We start from the raw sequence: 27,347 nt of genomic DNA, 5'->3' as shown, positions 1-27,347 counted from the left end.
CTTGAAAAGCACAATAAATGCAGACGGAAAGATACCGACATATTCCAGTATGATGCATTCCAGAGTATAGTCACCAAATAAGTACATTTTTATGTTAAACTATAAAACTTTGAGAAAGTGGAAGAGATATTAGCATCGATGGGCTCCTATATAAAGCTGTTTTCCCCCTTAGCAGTGACTAACTTCTGTCTACTCTTCCCCCAAATGATTGATTATCGTGATTCTGCTTTTTGAGTCACGCGTTAGCACAGGAAATATTGCTGATTCTTATCTTCATGTATATGTTTGCTGTGTGTATGTAATCTTTTGCAATGGAGATAAGAAAAAGGAGGTGTTGAATGTTATGATTTTCCAAAAATACCATTAAAAGCCTCAGAACTTTTTTTTTTCCTTCTTACAGTAGAGCATATGTATTCTTTTTTTTTTTTTTTTTTTAAATTTTTTTTTTTAACGTTTATTTTTGAGACAGAGAGAGACAGAGCATGAACGGGGGAGGGGCAGAGAGAGAGGGAGACACAGAATCAGAAACAGGCTCCAGGCTCTGAGCCATCAGCCCAGAGCCTGACGCGGGGCTCGAACTCACGGACCGTGAGATCGTGACCTGGCTGAAGTCGGACGCTTAACCGACTGCGCCACCCAGGCGCCCCTAGAGCATATGTATTCTTATGCATAGTTATGTATACTTAAAACGGTTTGGATACTGCTTGCCGATGGGTTTTTATAGATACAAACTAGAGCCACAAATGTTGCCATTTGTTTGTTTCACTTCTTCAACTGTTCATCTGGTAGGCCCCCTTGCATCCCTCCTGGAGTCTACCTTTTGAAATGATACCAGTGTGCAAAATGAGAACTGACTGTGCTCTTTTTCACCACAGACCACCTGGTGGCCCATGGCAGAATGGCAGAGAAGGAGGCCCGTCGGAAGTTCAAACAGATTGTGGCAGCTGTCTATTTTTGTCACTGTCGGAATATTGTTCATCGTGATCTAAAAGCTGAAAATTTGCTTCTGGATGCCAATCTGAATATTAAAATAGCAGGTGAGAAGTGTGTTGAGGATGTGAAATAGGAACAAAAGAACTTTTCCTTCAAGGTTCTTAAGCCAGGGATTGTCTATTTCCATCTATTCAGAAAGAAGTAATGTCAAAATACAAGATTTGTGTGTTGGGGAGGGCTTGAAAATTGATAAGCTCTAAAAATACATTTATGTTATTTTTCATGCAGTATTAGATGGAACGAGGCCGGGGAGCAAGAAGGAAAAGAGTGATGTTTAAAGTTCTCTTATTTTGGGGGCGCCTGGGTGGCTCAGTCGGTTAAGCGTCCGACTTCAGCTCAGGTCATGGTCTCTTGGCTTGTGAGTCCGAGCCCCGCATCGGGCTCTGTGCTGACAACTCGGAGCCTGGAGCCTGCTTTGGATTCTGTGTCTCCCAGTTTCTCTCTTTGCCCCTCCTCTGCTTGCACTCTGTCTCTCTCTCTCTCTTAAAAATAAATACATATTGGGGCACCCGGGTGGCTCAGTCAGTTAAGTGTCCAACTTTGGCTCAGGTCATGATCTCACGGTTTATGGGTTCGAGCCCCCCGTCGGGCTCTGTGCTGACAGCTCAGAGACTGGAGCCTGCTTTGGATTCTGTGTCTCCCTCGCTCTCTGCTCCTCTCCCACTCACACACACACACACACACACACACACACACACGCACTCTCTCTCTCTCTCTCTCTCTCTCTCACTCTCTCTCCTTCAAAAATAAATAAGCATTAAAAACAAAGTACACTTAAAATTCTCTTATTTTGGTTGACAGTTGTTTTTGAATAATAAGGAATAAAGTGTAGAATAAAGCAGTGAGAACAAGTGTTAAACTCGTATACTCCATCAGCTTTACTTGAAGAGGTGGATTTAGGGGCGCCTGGGTGGCTCGGTCAGTTGGGCGTCTGACTTCGGCTCAGGTCATGATCTCACGGTCTGTGAGTTCGAGCCCCGCGTCGGGCTCTGTGCTGACAGATCGGAGCCTGGAGCCTGTTTCGGATTCTGTGTCTCCCTCTCTCTGACCCTCCCCCGTTCATGCTCTGTCTCTCTCTGTCTCAAAAATAAATAAACGTTAAAAAAAAATTAAAAATAAAAATATTTTAAAGAAGAGGTGGATTTATGGCACTGCTGGTATAGAGCATGCTTATTGTGCAGACTGCAGTTTTATGATAACTTAGGAAAAACAGATCTTCTCTTGGTTTAAAGGCAGTCGATCTCTTTCTGTGCTCACATTTCACTCATCTGTTCATCTGAAGGTGCCTAAGAAGTACTTTTCACTGCCTCGACATGCTCCTACTTCTGTTTTAATGAACGATCAGCATTTGCCTAGCCAATACAAGCTCACCACCTATTGATAAAAGAAAGTGGCTGCAGTCTAGACAGAAACTACAAACATGAGTAGAAACCAGTTGTTTTTTTTTTTTTTTTTCTGGCAGTTTTCAGTATTGCATTGGGTGTCCCGCATCTCACGGGTCAAAAGGGAGGTGGGGCGGGGGGTCTCATATACAAAACGGTACAGCTAGAATGTAATTGCCCTGGAAGCCAAAGTAAAAAGCGGTTCTAGAGACTTCCCTCCTTAAAAGGGTGGGAGTGGGGAGTTGAGACAGTGTTCTATTACAGGTTAAAGTACCTGCGTTGTACCCTTTCAGGTTGGTGACTCTGCAGACTGTTTTGCGTAGATGAGTCTGTCCTCTTTCCAGGCTCTACTTCCACATCCTTGGAATGTCACCTAACTTTTTATTTACCTATGTTATGCTGATAGATGCACGGTTGGTTAGTACTTTCACATGGTTGTAAGCTCTTGGAGTCCTGCATTTGCCCAGTACGTAGTAGACAAGAAAGAGAAGCTTTCTTTATCTTCTGTAAAATTGCATTTTTCCTGTGTCCTTATGTCTGTTTTCTGTTCTCCAAAGCTCTCTAGACTCTAGCAGTTCCCACAGAAGTGGGTAGTATGGAAAGCCCTGGCAACGTCAAACCCTCTTTTGTAATTTTTCACTGGAGCTTCAATTAAATTAATGGTAACAACATCTACTAAGCGTCACAATCCTTAGAAGTATAATAAAATGTTGTGTTAGTTTCCTATTGTTGCTGTAATAAATGACCACAAACCTAGTGGCTTGAAACAATATAAATTTATTATCTTACAGTTCTAGAGGTCAGAAATTGGAAATGAGTCTTTTTTTCTTTTTTAAAAATGTTACTCCGTTTTTTAATTTTAATTTCAGTATAGTTTTTTTTTAGTGTATTTATTTATTTATTTATTTATTTGAGAGAAAGAGAGCACGCAAGCAGAGGGGCAGAGGGGCGGGGGGGAGACAGAGGACCCAAAGTGGGCTCTGTGCTGACAGCAGTGAGCCCGACGTGGGGCTCAAACTCACGAAACGTGAAATCATGACCTGAGCCAGTGAGACACTTAACCGACTGAGCCACACAGGCGCCCCTTAATTCCAGGCTACTTCATGTACAGTGTCTATTTAGTTTCAGGTGTGCCCTGCAGTGATTCAACAATTCTGTACATTACTCGGTGCTCGTGCAAACACATGGCACGCTTCACGAATTTGTGTCTATCATCCTTGTGCAGAGGCTGTGCTAGTCTTTTCCGTATCGTTCCCCTTTTAGTCTGTGTGCTGCTGAAATGAGCACCTGAAATGAGTCTCACGGGACTAAAATTATGGCGTCGGTAGGACCGATTTCATCTGGCGTCTCTGGAGAGTCCATCTCCTTGCTTTTTTTAGCTTCTAGAGGTCCCTGTGCTCTTTGGTTCTGGAAGTTTCCCCACAGCACTCGTGCTCCCATTGTCACATCTCCCACTCCTGCCCCGATCCCCTGCTTCCTCTTAACAGGACCCTTGTGGTTACAGTGAGCCCTCCTGGATAACCCAGGATGATCTCCCCATCACCTGTTCACATCAGCGGAGGCCCCTTTTTGCCGTAGGTAGCACACTCCCAGATTCAGCAGAGTAGGATGTGGCTGGCTTTTGAGGGGTTTTATTTAGCCTGCCACAGATGGGATGGTAGTGTTTTTTGGATCATTGATTTGGGTAGTGAGCTAAAGGAAGGCCCTCTTTTTCTTCTCTAGTTGTATTCTACCTTCACTGAAAGGAGGTCAAAGAATTTTTATGCTTCCTTGGTTCTTGATTTTGACTTTAGAACTATTTTGATTTAGTTAAGGGAGATTGGTATGGCTCTTTGTTTTTGTTTGAGAAACCGAGTGTAAAAGCAGGGGTCAGTGATAACTGAAATTAGAAACTCCACGGACAAATACTTGGGTAGGAAGATTTTTACATGCTTTTCTTTGTTAATAGTTCCAACAAATCCGCGTAGTCACCATCAGCGTCTCTACCTGCTGGTGTATAATTACAGACTCCCAGGAATGCTGGCAGCCAGCCGTGTGCTCTCTGTGTTAACACATACGGTGAGAGTTTTAAGTTTATTTAACCAGAGTCTGCATTTTTATTATTTGTTTCGCCCAGAATGCTGAGCTCCACTAGTTTTGTGCCCTGCTACAGTATCTAACGTTGTCTTTGCTCGTCATGCCATCATTACATAGTCCCTTGCCTCCCCATCCACGGGTTAGCCTTCTCTCGTTGCACTTACCCACGGTCACCTGTGGTCCAGAAGCAGATGGTCTTCCTCATATGTCAGGTATGGTCAGAAGGTCGGTAGCAGCCCAGCACTATGTCACGATGCCTCGCTTCACTTCACGCCATTCACCTCACTTCATCTCGTCGCATAGGCATTTTATCATCTCATATCATCATGAGAAGAGGAAGGGTGAGTGCCGTACCAGAGGATATTTTGAGAGAGACCAAATCACATAACTTTTAGTACCGTATATTGTTATAATTGTCCCATTTTATTGTTAATGATTGTTACTCTCTTACTGTGCCTGATTCATCAATTAAACTCTATTATAGGTATGTGTGTATAGGGAAGAACATAGCATATAGGGTTCCGTGCTGTCCACAGTTTCAGGCGTGCACTGGGGGTCTTGTATCCCCTGTGGATAAGGGGGACTATTGTCCTCAGTTTCTCGATCATTGCTTGAACTCCCTTTCTTATACAGCAATTAGTAGAAATTCCTCTTCTCCTCTGCTAGGTCATCTCTGCTGTTAGTGGGCCAGTGGGAGAGACGCTTCTAGTTGAAGCTTACTACAGCATGACGAATTTTGGAGAGGTAGATTGGGTGATTGTGACAGGTTAAGATCGGAGAAGTAATGAAATCAATTCTAAATAGGATTATTTTCTTTAATTAATTAAAAAAATCTTCAGAGCGCATGCAAGTGGGGGTGAGAGGCAGAGGGAAAGAGAGAATCTTTTTTTTTTTTTTTTTAAGTTTATTTTATTTTGAGAGAGGGAGAGACAGAGAGAAACCCAAGTGGGGGAGGGGCAGCAGAGAGGGAGAGAATCCCAAGCAGGCTCCATGCTCAGTGCAAGATCATGACCTGAGCCAACATCAGGAGTTGGCCGCTCAACCGACTGAGCCACCCAGGTGCTCCTCCTTCTGGGGTTTTAGAATTAAAAAATTCTTCTTAATGACAGTAGCAAACCTGTCTTGTGTAGAATTATTTAAAAGATGTTTCTGTAATTAGCAATCCAGAATAAACATTGGTGGTTTTCAGAACAAAGAATTTTATTTCTGAAAGGCAAAGTTACCAAGTGTAGAACTAAAAATGTGTAGTGGTCCTCTGAACACATACCTACTGTTAAAGGTTCTTTGTTCAGGTGTCATGGGCAGCAAATGCTTAGACCTCTGGAAAGTTAAATAAACCCAAATTACATTTATATATGTGTGTTTCATGTATATGTGTACATATGTACCATGTTATATGTGTATGTGTGTATACAGCACTTTACAAAGCATTTTCACACGTATTATTTAATTTTGTCATATTTGGCATGCAAATACAGCTTATTTAGAAAACATTAGAGCCTCCAAAAGATATACCTTTAACTTTCCAAAATTTGGAATTTCTTGTAAAGAGCACCCATGCGAATCTCTTTCATGTAGAGGGTCCAGCACTGGGAAAGAATGGGATTCTTGGCCTCTGACCTTCCACTTCTCGTGTCTCGGACACGTGAGGATCCACAGAGGAGCCAATTAAGTGGGGCGGGGGGAGCACAACACCTCTCTCAGCCTATGGCCTGCATTGCTGAGTGACAGTGTGTTCACCAGCTACCAAATTATAGTCTGATACAATAGAAGCGATGTCACAAGGCACGCCATGATTCATTATCCCATTAATTGTACAGTCTAATTACCACAGAAGTTCAGAGGATGAAGAAACCACTTTAGTTTGTAAAGTTCCATTAGACTCTCGGTGCCACAGGGACTGTAACCACATCCTGTGTATTGCCCCCCGCCCCGACCAGCCCCCCGTGGACTAGCGTATGCCTGTCCTATAGTAGGTACTCAAAACTTTGTTGACCTGAACTTTAGACTGGTGACAAGGACATCAATGTCCTATTGAGGACATAACATTTGAGGTGAGTGTAAAGGATGAATAGAACTCTTTAAGTGTAGGTGTAGAGGAGAGAATTCTAGTAGGATTAGTCAGTCAGCAAATGTTAATAAAGCACCTGCTATGTGCAGGCCCTGATCTGCGCACTGGGGATACAGCTGCAGAGTAGCTGTATAGAGTAGTCCCTTGCTTGGAACTAACACTCTGCTGGCGGGGAGGCGGGGGGGGGGGGGGTAGGCAGTGAACACATAAACAAATAAGCCCTCATAAGGACTATGAAAATGATGAAATCAACAGTGTGCTAGAATGACTTTGTGGGAGAGAGAGTGCCTTTAACCAGGATAGTCCGAGCCTTCCAAGCAGAAGGAAGAGCAGTGCAAAGGCCCCAGAGAGGTGAATTTAAGTTTGACCCTAGGGTAGGAGAAAAACTGATGTGGCTGGAGCTGATCTCTAAGCGGGGTGTGGAAGGAGGCGGGATAAGAGAGCTGGCAGGGGCCAGTCCATGTGGAGCTTTACACTCGTGCTGAGGATTGGGGCTCCTACTTGGTTACAGTGGGAAGCGGAGCCGGAGAGGTACGGGCAGCAGTAGGATGGGCGGGGCGTATTTGCAAGAAAGGTAAAGCAGCTTGGCTGGAGGGAAGGTTTAAGCAGGGGAGTCCTGCCTGAGAAGGCGGGAGAGAGGCCAGACTGTCAAATTGTTTGAACACCAGGCTCAGCAAGTCAGATTCAGGACGGATAAGGAAAAAAAAAGGCGGGAGCAGGGTGAAAGGACAGGGAGAGCAAATGGGAGGATCCGTTAAGAGGCTATGAAATGGTGAAATCCTGTCCCGAGGTGGTGACAGGGGACATGAAAAGGAAGACGACACACCAAATACAAGAGTGAGCAAACGAAGAACTTCTGTGGATGGCTGACGACTCACGTGTCTGGGCCAGGAAGAGGGAACTTCCAGTCAAAGACGTGTGTAGAAATGGAGAAATCAGATTTTCTTATTGACGGAGTATATTAAGCTATCAAGGGAAAATGGTGTTGTCTTATATTTAATGCTATTTGAAAGCAATTTTAATACTTGTCCCCAAAGATTAAGTAGAGAAATTTCTATATTTATAAGAGATTGCCTAAGGAAAGACCTAAATGTGGCCGGCTTACTCCCTGAAGCAAAATTATTTGAAATACTCCGACGTTTCGAGAATGTTTTGAAAATTGTGGAAACTTTTTTTTTTTTTTTTTTTTTTAACCTAAGGAAGTTGGAAACTTTTCTCTTGAAATGTCGACTCCTAGAATGGTCTCCATGAGATAGTTTCCACTCGGGTGTTATTGTTTTAGTTGGCAGTCAGTAGACAGCAGAGATGCGAAGCACAACTACAGCAAAGCCAGTGTTTTGGAAAGAATTTCCAGAGTGCACGGATTTAAGGTACTGTGGAAATTTTTGACCTTAATGCGGTTGAGATCTAGACTGTTTTATCTTTTAAAAGTGAGAAACTGTAACACTCCATGAATCCACTGACTCTTCCCCTTCGGTATGAATTTGCTGAGATACAATCACATAGGGAAAACAGGTTGTGAGCCTCGGGTTTCTGAGAACCCTTCCCCAGTGTGGTGGTTGGTGTCTCACAGCCCACGGAAAGTCGTTCCGGACATTCACCACAGCCGTCACAGAGTTTGTATCATGGTTGTAACACCTTTATTTAGGGAATCTCTCAGTGCACCTCCCTGGCTACCGAGTAATAACTGGAGACCTCGAGAGGCCCTGTGACTTTCCTGAATTCCCGTCACAATAGAACCTGGGCGTCGCAATGCCTCAGAGCCTGCCCTCCCTCTGAAATGATGTGTGACCCTCAACTAGAAGGTGCTAATGACTTTCATGTATGTTGACCCTTGGGAATACAGTTTGAAAAATGATCTCTTCTGGTTCGTGTTCCTGAGACTGGAGCTTACAAAAACGAAAAATTGACACGCTCTCATTCGGAAGGCATTTTAGGGACACACACGGTTGATTTATTTTGTATGAAAAAATTCTGAAGTGAAAATTCAGATGAACAGATTTTTGTCGGTCATGGTTCCAGGTTACAAGTGAGGTCTTACTGATCTTGAAAAGTGACTGCGTCCTGCTAAGATCAAGCAGGTTTTCTGTTTACAGGGCCTAGCTCACAAATAGCTATGCTACCAGTACAGAAGCATTGCTTCTCAGATTCTCCCACTGTGGTTTCCCTAACATGGAGGGGAGTGAACTCACACAGGGTGGGGGTCAAGTGTGGGATTGATGACCTACCTAGCCTGGAATGGTTCACTTTTTAAATCACATGCTTTATTTTAAATTCATGCACGTTTTGTTTTCACCTCAATGTCCTACAACATTTGTTTTAATATTAAAATTATTCAACTTTATTTAACATAGAAAAAATTAATATTCCAGGAAGATGTGTTTTATTTAGCCTATGGTTTCACATAACTCTTGGCACACTGCAGCGTTATCCCTGGGGGTATATAAACATACACGAGTTCAAGAAACCTGAGAATAAAGATTTTCTTCCCCCAACTACAAATTCCTCTTACACAGACTTCTGCACTTGCAAATCATTTGGGGGATAATTAGAAGTCCATAAATCAAGTAATGATTTAGGCCTCCTCACCCTCCTTCAATGGAATAGTTTGAGAGCCTCTGAGGGTAAATCAGGCGTGTCTACCTGCTAGAGGGGAGCGAATGAGCGAGCACACTTACCACTCAGTAGGTCCCTTTACTGCTTGGGTGAAGCCGTTGGCTACCATGGTAGTTTTGACTAGGATGCAGTTTTTTATCATATTTTATTAAATTTACCTCCGTAATGGACCATTGGACAATACAAAGCATAAGGGACACGGGTGTCAACATTCAGTTAATGGAAATAAGAGTAGTGATTCGGCAGTGCTTCGAGACAAACTTTACCAAATGAATGGTCTTCATTTGATCACTGTTCTCTATAGCGCATCACGGTCTTTGTAGGACCTCAAAAACCACAATTTGATACACACACGCAAATATACATACACGTGCACAACACGATATCCAATTTGCTTTATTGGGAAGAGAGACTATCCCAATATAGAGATTATCCCAATATAGAGAGACTATCATAATGTATTATTTGCACGGAGGAACTGAACTTGCTCACCCATTTTACCACTTGCAACCAAAACATGAAAGTGACTCAGACAGGTTTGTTCTTTGGGTTCAAAATGTAAGCATTTCAAATACCAGGGCATGAAAAGTTCTTGGCTGTTTCAGACGTTATAATCTCAATATGTATGTGGCTTCCCGACTAAATATGAGATAACAATTTTAAATTAATATAGTGAGTCACTTTTAAAATGGGAAACATTTCTCTTGTTATAATGACTTTTAAAAAAATAGAGGTATGCTTGACATAGAACATTATATTAGTTTCAGGTATACAACATAATGATTCAGTATTTGTATATATAGTGAAATGATCCCCACAATAAGTCTAGCTAATGTCCATCTTTACATAGTTACAAAATAATTTTTTTCTTGCGATGACGACTTTTAAGATCTACTTTGTCGCAACTTTCAAATATACAGTACAGTATTACTATAGTCACCATGCTGTCTGTATATTATATCCTCATGATTTATTTTATAACTGCAGGTTCGTACCTTTTGACCCGTCACCCATTTCACGCAACCCCACCCCCCTCCCCCCTGCTTCTGGTGATCACCAGTCTCTTCTCTATATCTATGAGCTTGTTGTTGGTTTTTTAAAGATTCCACATATAAGTGAAATCATAAGATATTTGTCTTTCTCTGTCTGAGACTTACTTCACTTAGCACAATACTTTCCAGGTCCATCCATCTTGTTTTGAATGGCAAGATTTCATCCTTTGTTATGGCTGAGTAATATTCCGTTGTGTGTGTGTGTGCATGCCCTGCATACATATACATACATGCATACACACACACACACACACACACACACACACACACACACACATATTCTTTATTCATCCATTGACAAGACAGGTTATTTCCTTGGCTATTGAAAATAATGCTGCAGTGAACACAAGGGTGTGTATATCTGTTTGAATTAATGTTTGCATTTTTTTTCAGGTAAATACCCAGAAGTGGACTAGCTGTGGACCATATAGTATTTCTGTTTTTAATTTTTCGAGGAACCTCCGTAATGTTTTCCATGGTGGCTGCACCAATTTACATTCCCCCCAGCAGTGTACTGGGGTTCCCTTTTCTCCACATCCTTGCCAACACCTGTTATTTCTTGTCTTTTTGCTACTAGCCATTCTAACAAGTGTGAAGTGATATCTCATTGTGGTTTTGATTTGCAGTTTCCTGACGATTGGTGATGTTGAGCATCTGTTGGCTATCTGTATGTCTTCTTTGGAAAAATGTCTATTGAGATCTTCTCATTTATTTACTCTATTGTTTTTTTTTTTGTTGGATTTACTCAAGTTCTAGGAGTTCTTTATCTATTTTAGATAAATATCGTATATATTATCAGATATATGACTTGAAATATTTTCTCCCATTTAGTCGGTTACCATTTCCTTTTGTTGATTTTTTTTTATAAATATAAATATTACTTAGAATGAACTTTTAAATCCAATTTTAATAATATACTAATATAAAATAAAATATCTTGCTTAAACTTATTTCTTTGTCATAAAGCATGCAAAAATGAGAAAATTATTTTTAAAATGTCTTTCCTGGGATGTTTTTAAGATAACATATTCCTTTGAAGGGAGTTTGTGAGTCAAAAAGTTGGAAAATACCAGATACCTATATAGTGAAATAGGTTACAGTTTTCTTTACATTGTAGTTCACATGTAACTTATTGGGGTTTGGGGATCAAATTGAGAGATTCTGTGAACTCTTGATAGATTCTTCTTCAGGAAGGCCTCTCTTCTCTATCTATTATTTACCACTTGCCCCTGAATTTTCCGCTAAAACTCGTTCTCTGCTTACAATTATATGGTTAGATGTGTAGTTGTGTCATGTGTGCCTCCCCGCAGGACCGACTGCTCCATGAGGGCAGTGGCCACGTATTTTGTTCACCTTGTGCCAAGAACTCATTAGTGGTTCTTCACAAACTTGGGGAGTACCCTACTCCTGTTACATATTTGTACATTACCCTTTAGGCAGGTTATTTATATTTCCATTTGGTGCCTTTAGTTTCTGTTGAGTATTTAAGGGGACTTTGATTCATCATGGTCCATAAAAGGCACACCAAAATTTTGTATAGAATGGTCACCTGTCAGTGTTGGAAACTTACCTGATTGAATGATTGGACTTTCATTGTTCTGATAGAATTTAGAATTAGGACTATGTATGTATAGTAGTATGTATTTAATGTATTCAGGAATTCCAATGAATATTGTTTGCAGGTCTTAGAGACTCAGTATCTTATTACAGCCTTTCCCTTTATATATCTACTCAATACTGAGTTTGATGAAAAGATCCTGTGTTGGGGAGAGGTTTTGTTTGTTTGTTTGTTTTTTGTTTTTATGAGACGGGTTGGGGTAGTGTTATCTATAACAGAGTGAGGAGGATTGGTTTATTATCTCACTTAAAAATAGCTGAGTTCAGTGATTCTAACTGCTAAGGTATTTTAAAGCTTTGGGGGAAAATTCATAAGTCATTCATCGAAAATGCCAGTGTAATGCTGGTCCAGCCTTTTTGTTTTTAAACTTTCATCTTCCACAGAGATAGTGTTGTGCTATATAAATATATAGTGCCAAGAGTAGGGGAGGGTCAGAAGATCGGTCAGATCAAGTGGCAGATACATGTGGAGCAGTCCCATATATGACATAATAGCGGCACCGACAACAAAAGGGGACCGTACTGCTTCTGTAATACGTTTTCAATCCCATGAATATTATCCTCTCCCGTCCTCTGATTCTGACCTTCCCTGGTCTCTTAAACTAAACGAAATATCCCCCTCCCACCACCAAAAAAAGCTGATTCCTTGATTTTTTTTTCCCCCGTAAAGGAATTTCTCTTGTGTATAAAATGCTCAGGCTGTGAGTCAGTAGTTTTTGGCATCATTTCTCTGTTAGCTCCTAGTCAGGAAGTTCAGCCAGGGGTTGGAGTGATTGCTAAACACTGAGGACTTCCCAAGACCCATTTTTAAGAGTGAACTAATAATGTGACTCCTGGGAACTTCGAAACTCATCCTTCCTCACTACTGTAATTCTGAGATTCACACAGTTGGCTTTGGTTTTGCGCAATTCCAAATAACGCTTTTGGGTCACATGATTTCTAGGCTAGTAGTATTGTATAGGAGAAGCAAGATCAGTTCCTTATCTGTGCTGTGTTCCATTTTCACAGTCCACATAACAGTCTAAATGTTGTTGATACAGTGTTCTTACTGTGGTGTTGATCTTCGGTCCTTTGAGTCATTTCTAGCGAGAATAAATACCTGACAGCTGTCTCCTCCACCCCTCCCCTCCCCTCAGTCCACTGGGAAATTAATCAAGGGCCAAAATAATTTCTCTTCTTGGTCTTTGTAATTCCACGTGGGGGATTAGGATTACGAGTCCTCAGCTTTCATATGTTACAACATGAAGAATTTTGTGTTTTCTGGTGAGGGTGTTTATTGAGGATCAATAAGTATTTTCCCATTTTACTTTGTCCCTCTCCCCCCCTACTTCTGAGCAGTTTACTTACAACGGCAAGGAAGTGAAGCACAAGTTACGCTTGGAGGGGTTGCCTGTCAGTTTTAGCTTCGCTGTGTTACCTTAGCCGACATTGTGAACATTGGAACTGGCTGCAGGCTAATCTGTTTACATCTGTTTTGAATTGCTCCTTGGTCAGCCAAAAAGAAGTGGAGGGTATTGCTCTGAAGTGGTGGACCAAATAAGAAAATTTCCTGTTGCAGTTGTCCTGATTTTTAAATTAGTGCCACTCATTCTTTCCTGTTTCCCCCTTACCACATAGACATACCCCGTTGATGATCTGCTTACTTTTAGGGATACACTATCACCACCCTGTGTAGCCTCAGGCCCCTGATCTCGCCTAGAACAAAGAATTTCAAGTCTCAAAATTGATAGTAAAGCTCTGGTATTTAAACCATCTCTACAAGACAGACATATGGTTCAGATTAAAGTCTGCTGCTCTGTATTAAGAGAAAGGGATATGAGATACCATTTCAGCCTGCAGACAAATGCTGACCAACCAGGGTGTTGGGGGTTGGAAAGAGACTTAACAGATTACGTTAGGAGCCACTTGTGAGTGGAGAAATAAATGACCATAGGCCACATGAAGTGAGCAACTCCACCCATATGGCTTCTGTTGTGTGGGTGTGCGTATCCATCTTAACCAGTTTCTGCTGCTGTTTTCTTCGGTAACTCTTGAGACTGTTCATCATTTTAATGTCGAATCTGTAGATCATGGGGCTTTCCCGTTGCCAATAAACGATCGGGGACATAAAGTATCGTTACGGGCATTTTTGTACCAGAGAATTTTCTGAAACTGTTACAGAATGGTCACCGCCATATGTGTGGTTACCATGTGATCTTTCATACAAAGTTGTAACATCATTGACTGTATTCCTTACGGTGTACTTTTCATCTCTGTGGCTGACTTATTTTATATTTGGACATTGGTGCCTCTTAATCCTCTTCACCTATTTCGCCTATCCCTCCGCCCTCTTCGCCTCTGGCAACTACCAGTTCTCTGCACTTACCTGTGTGTTTCTGATTTTATTGTTGTTGTTTGTTCATTTGTTTGTTTTGTTTTTCAGATTCCACATGTGAGTGAAATCACAGGGTATTTGTATTTTTCTGGCCGACTTATTTCACTTAGCACAATACCCTCTAGATCCGTCCATGTTGTCACAAGTGACAAGGTTTTGTTCTTTTTTATGGCTGAGTAATACTCCATTGTATTTATATACCACATTTTCTTTCATTCATCTATTGATGGACACTTACGTTGCTTCCATATCTTGGCTATTGTAAATAATGCTGCAATAAACATGGGGGTGCATATATCTTTTTGAGTTCGTGTTTTTGTTTTCTTTATGTAAATACCCAGACGTGGAATTGCTGGACTGCATCGTATTTCTGTTTTTAGTTTTTTGAGGAACCTCCATGCTGTTTTCCAGATTTGGCTCTCCTGGTTTACATTCTCACAAACAGTGCATAAGGATTCCCTTTATTCTGCATCCTGGTTAACACTTGTTGTATCTGACTGGTGTAAGGTGATACCTCATTGTGCTCTTGATTTGTATTTCCCTGGTGATTAGTGATGTTGATTATCCTTTCCTGTGTCTGTTGGCCATCCACATGTCTCTTCTTTGGAGAGTGTCTATTCAGGTTCTCTGCCCATTTTTTTTTTTTAATTTTTTTTTCAACGTTTATTTATTTTTGGGACAGAGAGAGACAGAGCATGAACGGGGGAGGGGCAGAGAGAGAGGGAGACACAGAATCAGAAACAGGCTCCAGGCTCTGAGCCATCAGCCCAGAGCCCGACGCGGGGCTCGAACTCACGGACCGCGAGATCGTGACCTGGCTGAAGTCGGACGCTTAACCGACTGCGCCACCCAGGCGCCCCGTTCTCTGCCCATTTTTAACGGCAGGAAAATATTACAAAGGCTGTTGCCCTTGAGGTTAGTGTCTATGTTTTCTTTTAGGAGTTTTATGGTTTCGGGTCTCACATGTAGCTCTTTAATCCACTTTGAGTTTATTTTTGTGTATGGTGTAAAAAAGTGGTCTAGTTTCATTCTTTTGTATGTAGCAGTTCCCATTGTGTGTTCTTGCTTTCTTTGTCATAGATTAATTGACCATATAAGTATGGGTTTATTTCTGGGCTCTGTTCTGTCCCATTGAGCTATGTGTCTATTTTTGTACTAGTACCATATTGTTGGATTACTGTAGCTTTGTAATATAGTTTAATATCTGGGATTATGATACCTCTAGCTTTTTCCTTCTTTTTCGAGATTGCTTTGGCTGTTCAGGGTCTTTTGTGGTTCCATACAAATCTTAGGATTTTTGTTCTAGTTCGGTAAAAAATACTGTTGGTATTTTTACAGGGACTGCACTGAATCTGTAGATTGCCTTGGATACTATGGGCATTTTAATAATATTAATTCTTTCAATCCATGAGCATGATATATCTCTCCATTTATTTCTGTCCTTTTCCATTTCTCTCATTAATGTCTTACAGTTTTCAGAGTATACAAATTTCAGCTCCTTGGTTAAATTTATTCCTAGGCGTTTTATTCTTTTTTGATGTAATTGTATATGGGATTGTTTTCTTAATTTCTCTTTCTGCTATTTTCTCATAAGTGTATAGAAACACAGTAGACTTGTCTATATTGATTTTGTATAGTGCAGCTTTACTAAATTCATTTATTAGTTCAAATAGTTTTTGGTGGAGTCTCTTAGGGTTTTCTATATACGGTATCGTGTCATCTGCAAATAGTGCCAGTTTTACTTGTCTGATTGTGACTAAGCTCTTCAGTACTTTCAGTGGTGAGAGCGCACATCCTTGTCTTGTTCTGACCTTAGAGGAAAAGCAAAGTTAGCTGTGGATTTGTCATAGATGGACTTTATTATGTTGAGATACGCTCCTTCTGTGCCCTCTTTGTTGAGTTTTTATAATGTATCGATGTTGAATTTTATCAAATTATTTTTCTGCATCTATTGAGATGATCATATGATTAAAAAATTTTTTCTAATGTTTATTATTGAGAGAGAGAGAGAGAGAGAGCGTGAGCAGGGGAGGAGCAGAGAGAGAGGGAGACACAGAATCTGAAGTGGGCTCCAGGCTCCAAGCTGTCAACACAGAGCCCAGTGTGGGGCTCAAACCCACGAACCATGAGATCATGACCTGAGCCGAAGTCGGATGCTTAACCGACTGAGCCATCCAGGTGCCCCAAGATGACCATATGATTTTTTACCTGCATTTTGTTAATGTGGTATATCGTGTTGGTTGAGGAGTGTATATTAAACCGTCCTTGCATCCCTAAGATGAATCCCACTTGATCGTAGTGAATGATCCTTTTAATGAATTTTTCAATTCAGTTTGCTAGTATTTTGTTGAGGAGTTTTGCCTCTGTGTTCATCAGGGACCTTGATATGTAGTTTTCTTATTTTGTGGTGTCATTGTCTGGTTTTGGTATCAGGGTAATGCTGGCCTCTGAAGTGTTCCAAAACATTCTGAAGCATTCCTTCCTCTGCTGTTTTATGGAATAGTTTGGTATCAATTGGTAATAATAGGTATTAACTTTTCTTTAAATGTTTTGTAGAATTCATCTGTGAAGCCATGTGGTCCTAGACTTTTGTTTGTGGGGAATTTTTGATTACTGATTCAATTTAATTACTAGTAGTTGATCTGGTCAGATTTTTCATTTCTTCCTGACTCATTCTTAGAAGATTCTATGTTATTAGTAATGTATTCATTCATTATACATTGTCTAATTTGTTCGGCAGGTAATTTTTCATAGTAGTCTTTTATAATCCTTTATATATTTGTGGTGTTGGTTGTTACTTCTCTTTCATTTCTGATATTATTTATTTGAGCCCTCTCTTTTTCTTGATTAGTCCGTCTAAAGGTTCATCAATTATGTTTTTGTCTCTATTTCATTTACGTCTGCTGTGATCTTTGTTATTTCTTTCCTTGTACTAAATTTGGGCTTCATTCTTCTTTGCCTGGTTCTTGTAGGTGTGAAGTTAGATCGTTTACTTGAGATTTCTCTCGATTCTTGAGTGAGACCTGTGTTGCTATAAAATTTCCTTTCAGAAGTGCTTTTGCTGCATCCCAAAGATTTTGATCCCATGTGTTTCCACTTCCGTTTGTCTCCAGGTATCATTTTATTTCCCCTTGGATCTCTTGGTCGGCCCCTTGGTTGCTCAGTAGCATGCTTTTCTTATAATTGATTTCTTCTTTCGTAGCGTTGTGATGGGAAAAGATGTTTGATAGGATTTCAGTCTTCTTCAGTTTTTTGTGACTTGTTTTGTGATCTTCCCTGGACAGTGTTTCGCCTGCACTTAAAAAATACCGGCGCAGAAATTCTTTCTAGGGCTTCGGTTCAAAACTACAAAGAATCTACAGTTAATTTTTTGAATATACGTTGACTCTATTCCCTTCTTTGCCGTCAGTTTCTGTTATTTTGTTGTTGCTATTCTTGCATTTTACTTATATTGAAGTTGCCTCTCTTCAGTTTTTCCTGTATCCTGCACCAGTGTCTGGTCTAACAGCATTCTTCTTCCTGAGCCTTGTGAACCACACTTTCGCTTATGATAGTGTAGCTGATTTTACTTGTGCCCCCTAACTAGGATGGTCCACGGTTGACGTGAGCTGAGGAGACTGGGTATTCTGGTATATTCTCTAGGATGATGTGGTTCTAGAAAGCAAAGAAAAAAGATAGTTATTGAATACAAAGTGACTGTGATTTTAAAGAAATAGTTAGGCTCTGTCCATTCTCTGGCTTGTTACCTATGGGATTTGAATCATTAAAGGTTATAATCAGAAAATAAAATACATTCCACACTTAGGGGAGAGTGAAGATTAATTATCTGAAAGATTTGCCAAAATTAGGTCAACTCTCAGTTGTCCAGTTTTGTCTGCTTGTTTCAACTGTTTTTTGTTTTTTTTCTTTTTTCCCTCCTCTTCTGGTCATCCACGTTTTTTTGACTTGCTAGTATATCAAGTCTGTTTACCTTAGGTTGGACATATTGAAGGAAAGGAAGGGAGATCTAAATCTCCTTACTGGTGTTGTTCTTTGTTAGTAACTCTTGTTAAATTAGGGGGAAAGGTAGCATTATAGAAAAAATGAATTTTTAAGTCATAAGAAATGTGTCTTAGTCCATTCTGGCTGCAGTAACAAAATACCACAGCCTGGTTAGCATATAAATAACAGAAATTTATTGCTCACAGTTCTGAAGAGATTATATAGATCCTTCAAATATTTACTCCTTTTAAATTGTATTTGAGTACACTGTAAACTTTATGGTTGTATGTAAATTCTTCGTAGTTTGTAGGATTTGGTTGTCTTCAAGAAAAACATCAGTGCAATCTCTGTTTTAACAAGTAGCTCCCGGGTCCTGTCCTCTTACCTGTTCACAAAGAGCTGCTTGGAGTCCTCACGCATTTATGTCCCTTTTTATGCTTATCTCTATTTGCCTCTTTTTCTCCCTCCCTCTCTGTCCTTGGTTGATGAGTGAATCATTTGTAAAATATTTATTGAGTGCCTTGTCTTCTGCCAGGCACTGTTCTAGGTGGTGTAAGAAATCAGTGGTGAGAAAAACAGCCTGATCTCCGCTCTTCTGAGCCCTGATGACAGTGGAGCTTAGATCCCAGTGAAATTGTCCTGCATGGCAAGAAATAGAAGTGGGGAAGAAAAAGGATCCTATTCTTTTCTCCATTTTTCCTTTTCATTATGGAATACTACACATATAGACAGAAATGTCAATTAACCATATATATATACTTTAACGAACCACTATAAAAGCAAAGCCCTATGCAATTACCACTTAGATCAAGAAATGAATAATTTCATCAGCCTAGACTGTACCTTCCCATCCCGACTTCATCCTTGCTTCCAAGAGGTAATCACTGTGTCAATTTTTGTGTTTTACCACCTGTGTAATGCATCCCTCGGGAGTTTTGCTCCACGAAGTGCCATATTTATTGGATATAATGTGGAGTGGGCTCATTCGTCATGCATTTTGCTTGTTCTTGAACTACGTGTGAATGGAATCGTACTGAATGTATTGCTTTGTGTCTTACTTCACTCGACACAATGTTTGTGAGATTTAGCTGCGCTTGTATAGCTGAGATTTATTCACTTGTATTTCTTTATAGTGTACCATGATACGAATATACCAGAAGTCATGTTTTCATCGTATCTTTTGATGCACATTTGGATTGTTTTCAGTTTGGACATTCTTAAGCATTTTTCCTTGTGCGCTCTTAAACATTCGTGTGCATTCTTAAACATTTAAGAGTCTAAACCGAAGAGTAATGTTGCTGGGTCATACAGTGTGTCCATCTCCAGCTTCTGCTTGTGATGCCAGCTGGTGTCGCGTGTGCACGTGTGCTTGCACTCCTGTATGTCCTCATCACTCCTGGGTGTTACTACACATCGTAAGTTTTGCAGTCTGGTGAGTATGTGAGTGAGTGTGTAATCTCATGCGGTTTTAGTTTTTTAATTTTTCTCTCCAGTAATGAGACTGGACTCTTTTCCATGTCTTTTGGCCTTTCTTTTGTCATGTGTCCGCTTCCGTAAGTCTTTTGCCTGTTTTTCTAGTGGGTTTTCTTTGTTACTGAGTTATAGGAGTTTTTGTTTCAATAGTAAGTATACGAGTCTTTGTTGTATGTGTTACAAATACTTTCTTTGATTTTGTGGTATCTCATTTTACTCTTTTTAAAATGTCTTTCAGTGAGTTGGCATTTTAGTGTAATTTTAATGTAACCAAATTTGCCATTTTTTCCTTTGTGATTAGTGCTTTTTGTTTCTTGTTTAAGAAATCTTTCCATCCCTCGGAGCTTTAAAGATCTTCACTTTTATTATTTCGTAAAAATCTTGTAGTTTTACCTTTTGCATTGAGTCTGTGATCCACCGGGAAGTGATTTAAGGATATAGTGTGAGGAAGGTGTCCTATTTAATTTAATTTTTTTTTTTTTTTACATATGGAAAATCGGTTGTTCTTATGCCATTTATTGAAAAATTCGGTCTCAGGGCGCCGGGGTGGCTCAGTTGGTTAAGCATCCAACTCCTGATTTGAGCTCAGATCATGATCTCACAGTTCATAGCTCCGCATCGGGCTCTGCTCTCACAGGGCAGAGCCTGCTTGGGATTCTCTCTCATGCACTCTCTTTCGCTCTCTTAAAATAAATAAATAAACTTAAAAAAAAAAAAAAAAGAAAAATTCAACCTATATCTCAATGGTATATAGTGCCTACCATTCTTTTCAATGTACTGTTTTTAAATTTTTTTTTTTTTACATTTATTTATTTTTGAGAGACGGAGTGAGACAGAGCATGAGTGGAGGAGGGGCAGAGAGAGAAGGAGGCACAGAATCTGAAGCAGGCTCCAGGCTCTGAACCCATGCAGGGCTCGAACCCACCAACCATGGAACCATGACCTGAGCCGAAGTCCCTCAACCGACTGAACCACCCAGGCGCCCCTCAATGCACTGTTCTTAATGAAACATGCAGTTTGTATGCCTCAAGCCACTAGGTGACTTTGGGAATTACATACACAGAGCAAAGGGTTGATGGTCAAGAATAACATGAAAAACAGAATATAATAAATAAGGAATTTGGAATAGTTATGGGATGTACATTTACCTCAACATAAACATACATAAAATGATGAAAATGCAGTGGGGGTGTGGCCTTTAAGGGCATGTAGACTGGCATTGTTGGCTCTGCCTTGTTCTTAGGATTTTTTTTTTTTTTTTGAACTTTAAATGTGGGCGTGTTGCTTAACAAACCTCGCTTTCCCAGACATAAAACTTATGCTCATCTTAATGAGGTAATGGATACGTGGTAGTATATCACACAGCACTTGACGGAGTGTCCTTTGCAGAATGTCACCTGACTTTATTCTGTGTAAAAGAGAGTGCTGCAGGGATGGGAAGGGTGCCGCTGTGACGGAGACCGGGCCAGTCTGGTTCTAGGTCTCCCCAGGTGCCCGGCTCCCTCCAGGGTTCACACCGCCCAGCTGCGTGGCCGGGTGGCTCATTTCCAAGTACCCTGAATGAATTTCCTAGTAGTTCAGAGCGATTATTTATTGGTTGTGATCAAACTTGGTAAGAAATGCCTTATTTTGTTCACCGTGTAACATCTGGTGATTCAGAATGAATCTGCATTGTGTCCGTTGTCCAGTTCTATGACTTAGCATTTGATGAAGGCAAACTTAACAAATAGAAATCCCCAGGGGAACTGATCCCATTTCTGATCAAGAGTAATTATGTCCCCATACTTTTCCCCCAGGCACAGGTTGCAGACTACTGGGATGATGTTGTGTGACTGCTGCAGGCCCCCCTTTTCCTTCTTTGAAAGGCTTTGCTCCTGTCTCAGCTTCCTTGTAATGATGTTTTTCTGGTTTTTGCCACATTCTCTCTCTTCCTGCGCCTATAGTGTAGGAAGTACTTAGGGGTGTGTTCTAAGCCTTAATTCCCAGCCTTCCCTTTTACTTCACTTACTCTATCAAAAGATTCTTATTCATTCAATCCTACGGCTCGGTTCCTCAGAACATCTCAACTTGAATTTCTTCTCACCTCCTTTAATTCCAGGCATAACAAAAAAAAATTTTTTTTTTTTTCCTTCCCAAACCAACCACTACTGATGAGGTCTTACCCACCCAGATGTGCGTGGTCCTACTCTCTACTTTCTCCTCCTTCTTGTCACATGTGTTTGTCCAGAGTCTGCCCTCAAGTCCGGTCCGGTCTTTTCTCAAAGTAGTCTTTGAATTGTCTTTCTCATTTCCATTACTTCTACTTCATCATAGGCCTTCCTCTTCACCTCACATCTAATCTAGTCTTGCTTTTGGGTTAATTTCACTGCATCACCTGTCTGCTCTAAAAGTTCCAGGGACTTCTCATTGCCAGTAAGAGTGGTCCTCAAACTTCTTCAGAAAGAATTTTGTTTTGTTCGTTTGCTTACAGTCAGATGTCTAAATTATTTCCAGGGGATTGAGTAGGGCTGAGGTAAGGTTTGTGGATCACTCTACATTTCTAAAAGTGCGTTGGTGATTCTGATGTACAGATAGGATGAAAATCAGTGGTTGGGAGAGGACGAGGGGATGGAATGAGTGGTGCGTGTGATTGGATGTAAGTAATTATCAAGACAAAATTTTTTTATTTGTGTGGTAGATTCACGGCTGCTTGTTGCATTACTACAAATAACTATTTCTAGAAGAAAACACGGCGATGAATCTTTGCGACCTTGAGTTAGGCAGTGATTTCTTAGATATGACACCAAAAGCTTTAAGTGACCTTAGAAAATCTCAGTAAATTGAACTTCATCAAAATTAAAAACTTGTACGCATCAAAGGACATCATCAAGAAAGTGGGAGAAAATTCTTGCAAATCGTATCAATGGACTTACATCCAGAGAATATAAATAACGCTTACAACTCAATAATGAAAAGACAACCCAATTTAAAAATGGGCAGAGGACTTGGATGGACATTTGTCCGAAGAAGGTATACCGATGGTCAAAAGCATGTGAAACAGTGTTCAACATTATTAGCCATCAGGGAGATGCAAACCAAAATCACAGTGAGAATACCACATACCTCAGTAGAATGGCCGTAATTAAAAAAAAAAAAAAAAAAGACAGTCATAAGTATTGGCAAGGATATGGAGAAACTGGAGCCCTTGTACATTTGCTGGTAGTAATGTGAAGTCTGGAGGCCACTTTGGATAAAAGTTTGGTCAATTCCTCAAAAGTTTAAAACCATACCAGTGATTCTATTTCTAGATATATACCCAAGAGAAATGAAAATATGCATTCTTCTTTTGTATGTATGAAGTTTATTTTATTTATGTTGAAAAGGAGAGAGTGAGAGCAGGGGAGGGGCACAAGAGAGAGAATCCCAAGCAGGCTCCACGCTGTCTGCACAGAGCCAGTTTAGGGCTCCATCTCACGAATCCAGAGGTCATGACCTGAGCTGAAGTCAAGAGTCGGACACTTAACCGATGAGCCACCCGGGTGCGCCAAAAACATACATTCGCAAAAAACGTTCAAGAAGGCTCATAGCAGCATCATTCATAATACTGGAAAGTGGAAATAACCTAAATGTACATCATCTGATGAGTGGATACATAAAATGTGGTGTAACCGTATCATGGAATATTGTTCAGTGGTAAAGAAAGGACCAGAGTACTGATTGATAGATGCTACAACATGGATGAACCTTGAAAACATTATGCTAACGAAAAGAAGCCAGACACGAAGTCTGTATATTGTGTGGTTCCTTTTATTGGAACTGTTCAGAATAGGCAAATTCAGAGAGACAGAAAGTTGGTTAGTGATGGCCTGGGGCTGGGGTCATTGATGGGAGAGTTGGGGGGAGTGGGGAGGGACTGCTGCTGGGTATTGGGTTTCTCTTTAGCATGGTGTAGATGTTCTAAAATTGAGGTAGGGGTTTTACAACTCCATGAATATACTCGAAGCCACTGAACAGTACACTTTAAATGGGCAAATTTTATGGGATACGACGTTTATGTCAGTAAGGCTGTGGAACAAAAATCTGAGTGTAAACAGGCCATGTGTGTCCCCACCTGCCCCGTGCGGCCTGCACAGCCCAGCAGCGGGGAGTTACTTCCCAAAACCCCCAGCAGCACCCGAAATACACTGGTTTGAGTTTTAACTGCTTTTATTCTTCCCCTCCGGTCTTCTTAAAATGTGTAGCAAAATGCCCCCAGGGGTAAGCAGCTGAGAGAATAAGGAGGAGCTTCTTTCCCTTCCAGTTCTTCAGTCCCTGGAGTATAGGTTAGAAGGAACTAAACTTCCACAGGAAGTTCCAGATTTAGTATGTTAATGCCTCGCGGCTTCTCCCAGGTCAGCAACTGAAATTTTCAGAAAATCTGTTGTAGCCGAAATGGACAGTGAACTAGCCAGAACTGTAACTTCCCAGCTGCACAGCAGTATTGAAGATGCCCGTGAAGTACTTGTGGGGAAGATCAGACAGCGGTGTGCGTTCAGCGAAGCTGTGAATTTATAGTCATGTGTGTATTGAAGAGGGAGGGTGGGTCACACTCGGTTAGGTTCGGTACATTAAAGAATGAATTGGGATACCTCGGGATCATTCACTAGAGGACTCTGGCTTTAGTGGGAAGAAAGAACGTGTCCCAGCAGGCACGGAGAGGTAGATTTTGCTTAAATGTGCAGTTAGGAGTGGGAACAGTACGTGGAATGGTTACAGGAGACCCCTTGACAGGTTTGCGGGACGAGAGGATTTTTGCCTGGTGTGGAACAGGAGGTGAGGGCAAGGTGAGGGAATGGGGGGGGGGTCGTTGTTGAATCGTACTGAAGTCTTGCTGTCGGTCATTGGGTCCAGTTGTCACAGCCAGCCATCTGGTAGTAACATGCCGTCGAAGCAGGTGCTTCCCCAGGTGTGGATCCCCGTGGTTGTCAGGCCCCATCAGGTCGCTGGTTCTTGCCTGCTCGCTTCTCCCGTCAGTGCCTCCTGGCAATCATGGCTGAAGCCACTGTTGAAGATGGTTCCCTTTGAGAGTGTTTCCTTTGTAAAGATTTCCAGTTTGATAGAGTTAACAAGCTCATGCCGTGAAGTTTGTGCTTTCCCCTCTCCAGCAGTGTAAATTGGTAAAAATGTTATTAATTTTAGGTAGAGCATTCATGGTTCAAAATGTGAAACGTCCTATGTTTTGAGCTGCTTTTTAGGAAAAATTTAAACCTACTGCTTTTAATTAATTGCTTGGCGTGTTGCATTTTGCATTCAAAATACAAAATACTCCATGATTCTGTCTTCTGGACTTTGCTGACCAGTCAGACCAACATCAGAGCACACCGGTTATTACAGACTCCATCTGCATCGTTCTTCCACATGGTACAGAGGAAGGCCAGTCATGGAAAAGGACCCGATGAAGGTGTATGGAAGCCAGTTGACAACAAGAACAATGGAGGGTCCTTTTTCTAGATGATTCCCAAAGACACCTGTTTGCTGAATCTCGTTTGTTACGATTTTTAACAACGTATCCTCATGCTTGCAAAAAAAAAAAAAAAAATCTTAATAGAGTTTAGCACATGTAGGCTTTAATGAGTAAATTAAAACTTACTGGGTGTCAGAAGTTGTAGTTTAGTTGGTAGAGCTTTAAATGCAGTTGCGTTCATAGTCAGCATTTCTTAAGTACCTATTGTGTTTAAACACTGTTATATGAGGTAATTTGAGAGAGTCTGAGATGAATAAGTTTTTGAAAGGAACTAGAAAGAGAGGGTGTTTTCCAGGAGCTAGAAGAATAGGGTCTATATATATGACAGTAATCCAAATAAGGGAGAAATGCAAAGTAATAGGAGAGTACAGAGAAGGTACAAGGTATTTCTTATAGGAGATCCAGGAATGCTTGGCAGTAGAGGCATTTATTTTCCATTGATGAGTGAGAATATTGGATTTCTTATACCAGAAGTTGTAAATGTTTCTACTGAAGCCCCTAGTGATCATTAAGTTAATTTTAGAACTGTAGACAGGATGCCTAGGAGGTAGAGGCTCTAGTGGCTGGCCAGCTGCCATTGTAAGGATGAGAAGGCTCCGGGAGCCAGAAAGTGACGGGAGGATTGGCCTAGTGATTTTATTGCCAGTTCATTCAGTGACCCTTTCTCGAGTCCCTGCTATGTAGGAAAGCACTGTGTGGAAATGGTTAAGTAAAGCTGTATCCCTCCCATCCACTCACTGGCAGAGGGCGTAAACACATAATGCAATTAAGTATAATATAAGCAGAGTAATTGGGATGTAGAGGCACAACTCAAGGGCTATGGAAGCACAGAGGAGGAAACCATTGACCTTGTCTTTTGTGGGGGAAATCAGTTAAGGCTTCATACAGGAAGTAATATTTGACTGGGCCTTGGAAATAAGTGATATTTCGAATGTGGAAAAGAAAGGAAAAGTCATGGCACAGAGAGGAAATAGCCAAAGGAAGGCACGTAGACACAGGATGTGAGTCGTCTAGCAATGCTAGAATGGCCAGGAAAAGTTGGGAGGGTGGGTGGGGCTGGAGACAGTGCTAAGAGGGATAGACTATTCTGTGTGCGGATGGGAACCACCAGTGTTTTCGAGTGAGGAGTGATCTGGGTGACCACCACTGTGCTATGAATGGGTGGCCTAGAGGGAAATGAAATAGAGGTGGTAAGCTGTGCATGAGTCTCGGTCAGAGAGAATAGGGATCTGAACTAAGGTGCTAGGAATGGAAATACAAGAAAATGGATTCAGGCCACACTTTATTACCAGTTTGAAATGGGAAATGAGAGGGAGAATGGGGGCTCCAGTGCTCTTTGTAGCTGGGCTGGTAATGCCGTTCACAAACACTAATGGGAACATCACTGGAAGAACAGATTCGATTTCAGAAAATGGCCAGTTTGAGCTGTTTCTTCCCAGATAAGTATTAGAAGCTCATGTCAGGACCTTGAGAGTGGGTACCAGGACCAGAGATGTAAATTTGGAGTATTATTGCCAAACAAATGATAACAGAAGCTGTGAGACCGGAAGAGTCGACCTTACAGCAAGGAATAAGAGACAAAAATCAGTGCATGCCTTGTAAGAAAACACCTGCCCAGGTGGGAGGAAGAAAGGAGCAAAGCAGATAGCAAATGGAGACAGAGTTGTCAAGGGAAGTAAAACCACGGAGGGGAGAGCAGGGGGTGCTCCGCATTTTCAGGTGCTGTGACGGTAGGGAGTGTGGCCGGCCCTGGGCGGGCAGTGTTCTAGGCTGGGCTCCATACAACTTGCTTCCTAAACACGTGCACACAAGAAAGTGTCTGGACTCAATGGCTGTCTATCCTTTGGCCTGCCATCCTTGCCCATTTTCTCCAGTCCCCCTCCACCCCCCATCTCTCTCATCTGCTCTCTCTTAAAACAGTGGGACGGGAAGAAAAGCAGGGGGCAGTTGAAGCACAAAGGGGCTTGGAGTTGAATTGTAAGCATTCCTGTTTCAGTTTGTAAATAAGTTGCCTACTCTTTCTTTTGAAGAAGCCACCTTAATGATAATGACGTCACTTTGTCTAAGTTTTCAAGTCAGTGTGTCTCTAGTGGTCATAAATGTGTTTGTCCTAAGAAGTAAAAATAACATGAAAATTCTGGGTCCAGGTGAGTGGGCTTACATGTAGTTACGGGTTCTGATGCAGTCTTAACACCAGCCGCTACCCAGTGTTGTTTTTGTTCTTAAAGGA

General features: G+C 41.2%; 1 protein-coding gene and 1 non-coding gene across 8 annotated transcripts in view; one reads left to right on the top strand and one right to left on the bottom strand.

Moving 5' to 3' along the window:
- SIK3 (SIK family kinase 3) overlaps positions 1-27,347 on the top strand; it is a 249,807-nt gene that overhangs the window by 170,669 nt on the left and 51,791 nt on the right. For all 7 annotated transcript variants that reach the window (XM_043579419.1, XM_043579418.1, XM_043579416.1 and 4 more), the window contains exon 4: positions 876-1,037. In XM_043579419.1, the coding sequence (XP_043435354.1) occupies positions 876-1,037 (162 nt within the window). The remainder of the gene's footprint in view (positions 1-875; positions 1,038-27,347) is intronic.
- LOC122484538 lies at positions 3,554-3,662 on the bottom strand. Its single transcript, XR_006297606.1, has one exon. It is a non-coding gene; the product is annotated as a U6 spliceosomal RNA (small nuclear RNA).

The sequence above is a fragment of the Prionailurus bengalensis genome, chromosome D1 (genome assembly GCF_016509475.1).
Source record: "Prionailurus bengalensis isolate Pbe53 chromosome D1, Fcat_Pben_1.1_paternal_pri, whole genome shotgun sequence".
Lineage (NCBI taxonomy): Eukaryota > Metazoa > Chordata > Mammalia > Carnivora > Felidae > Prionailurus > Prionailurus bengalensis.
This window is presented reverse-complemented; position numbering and strand designations above follow the sequence as displayed.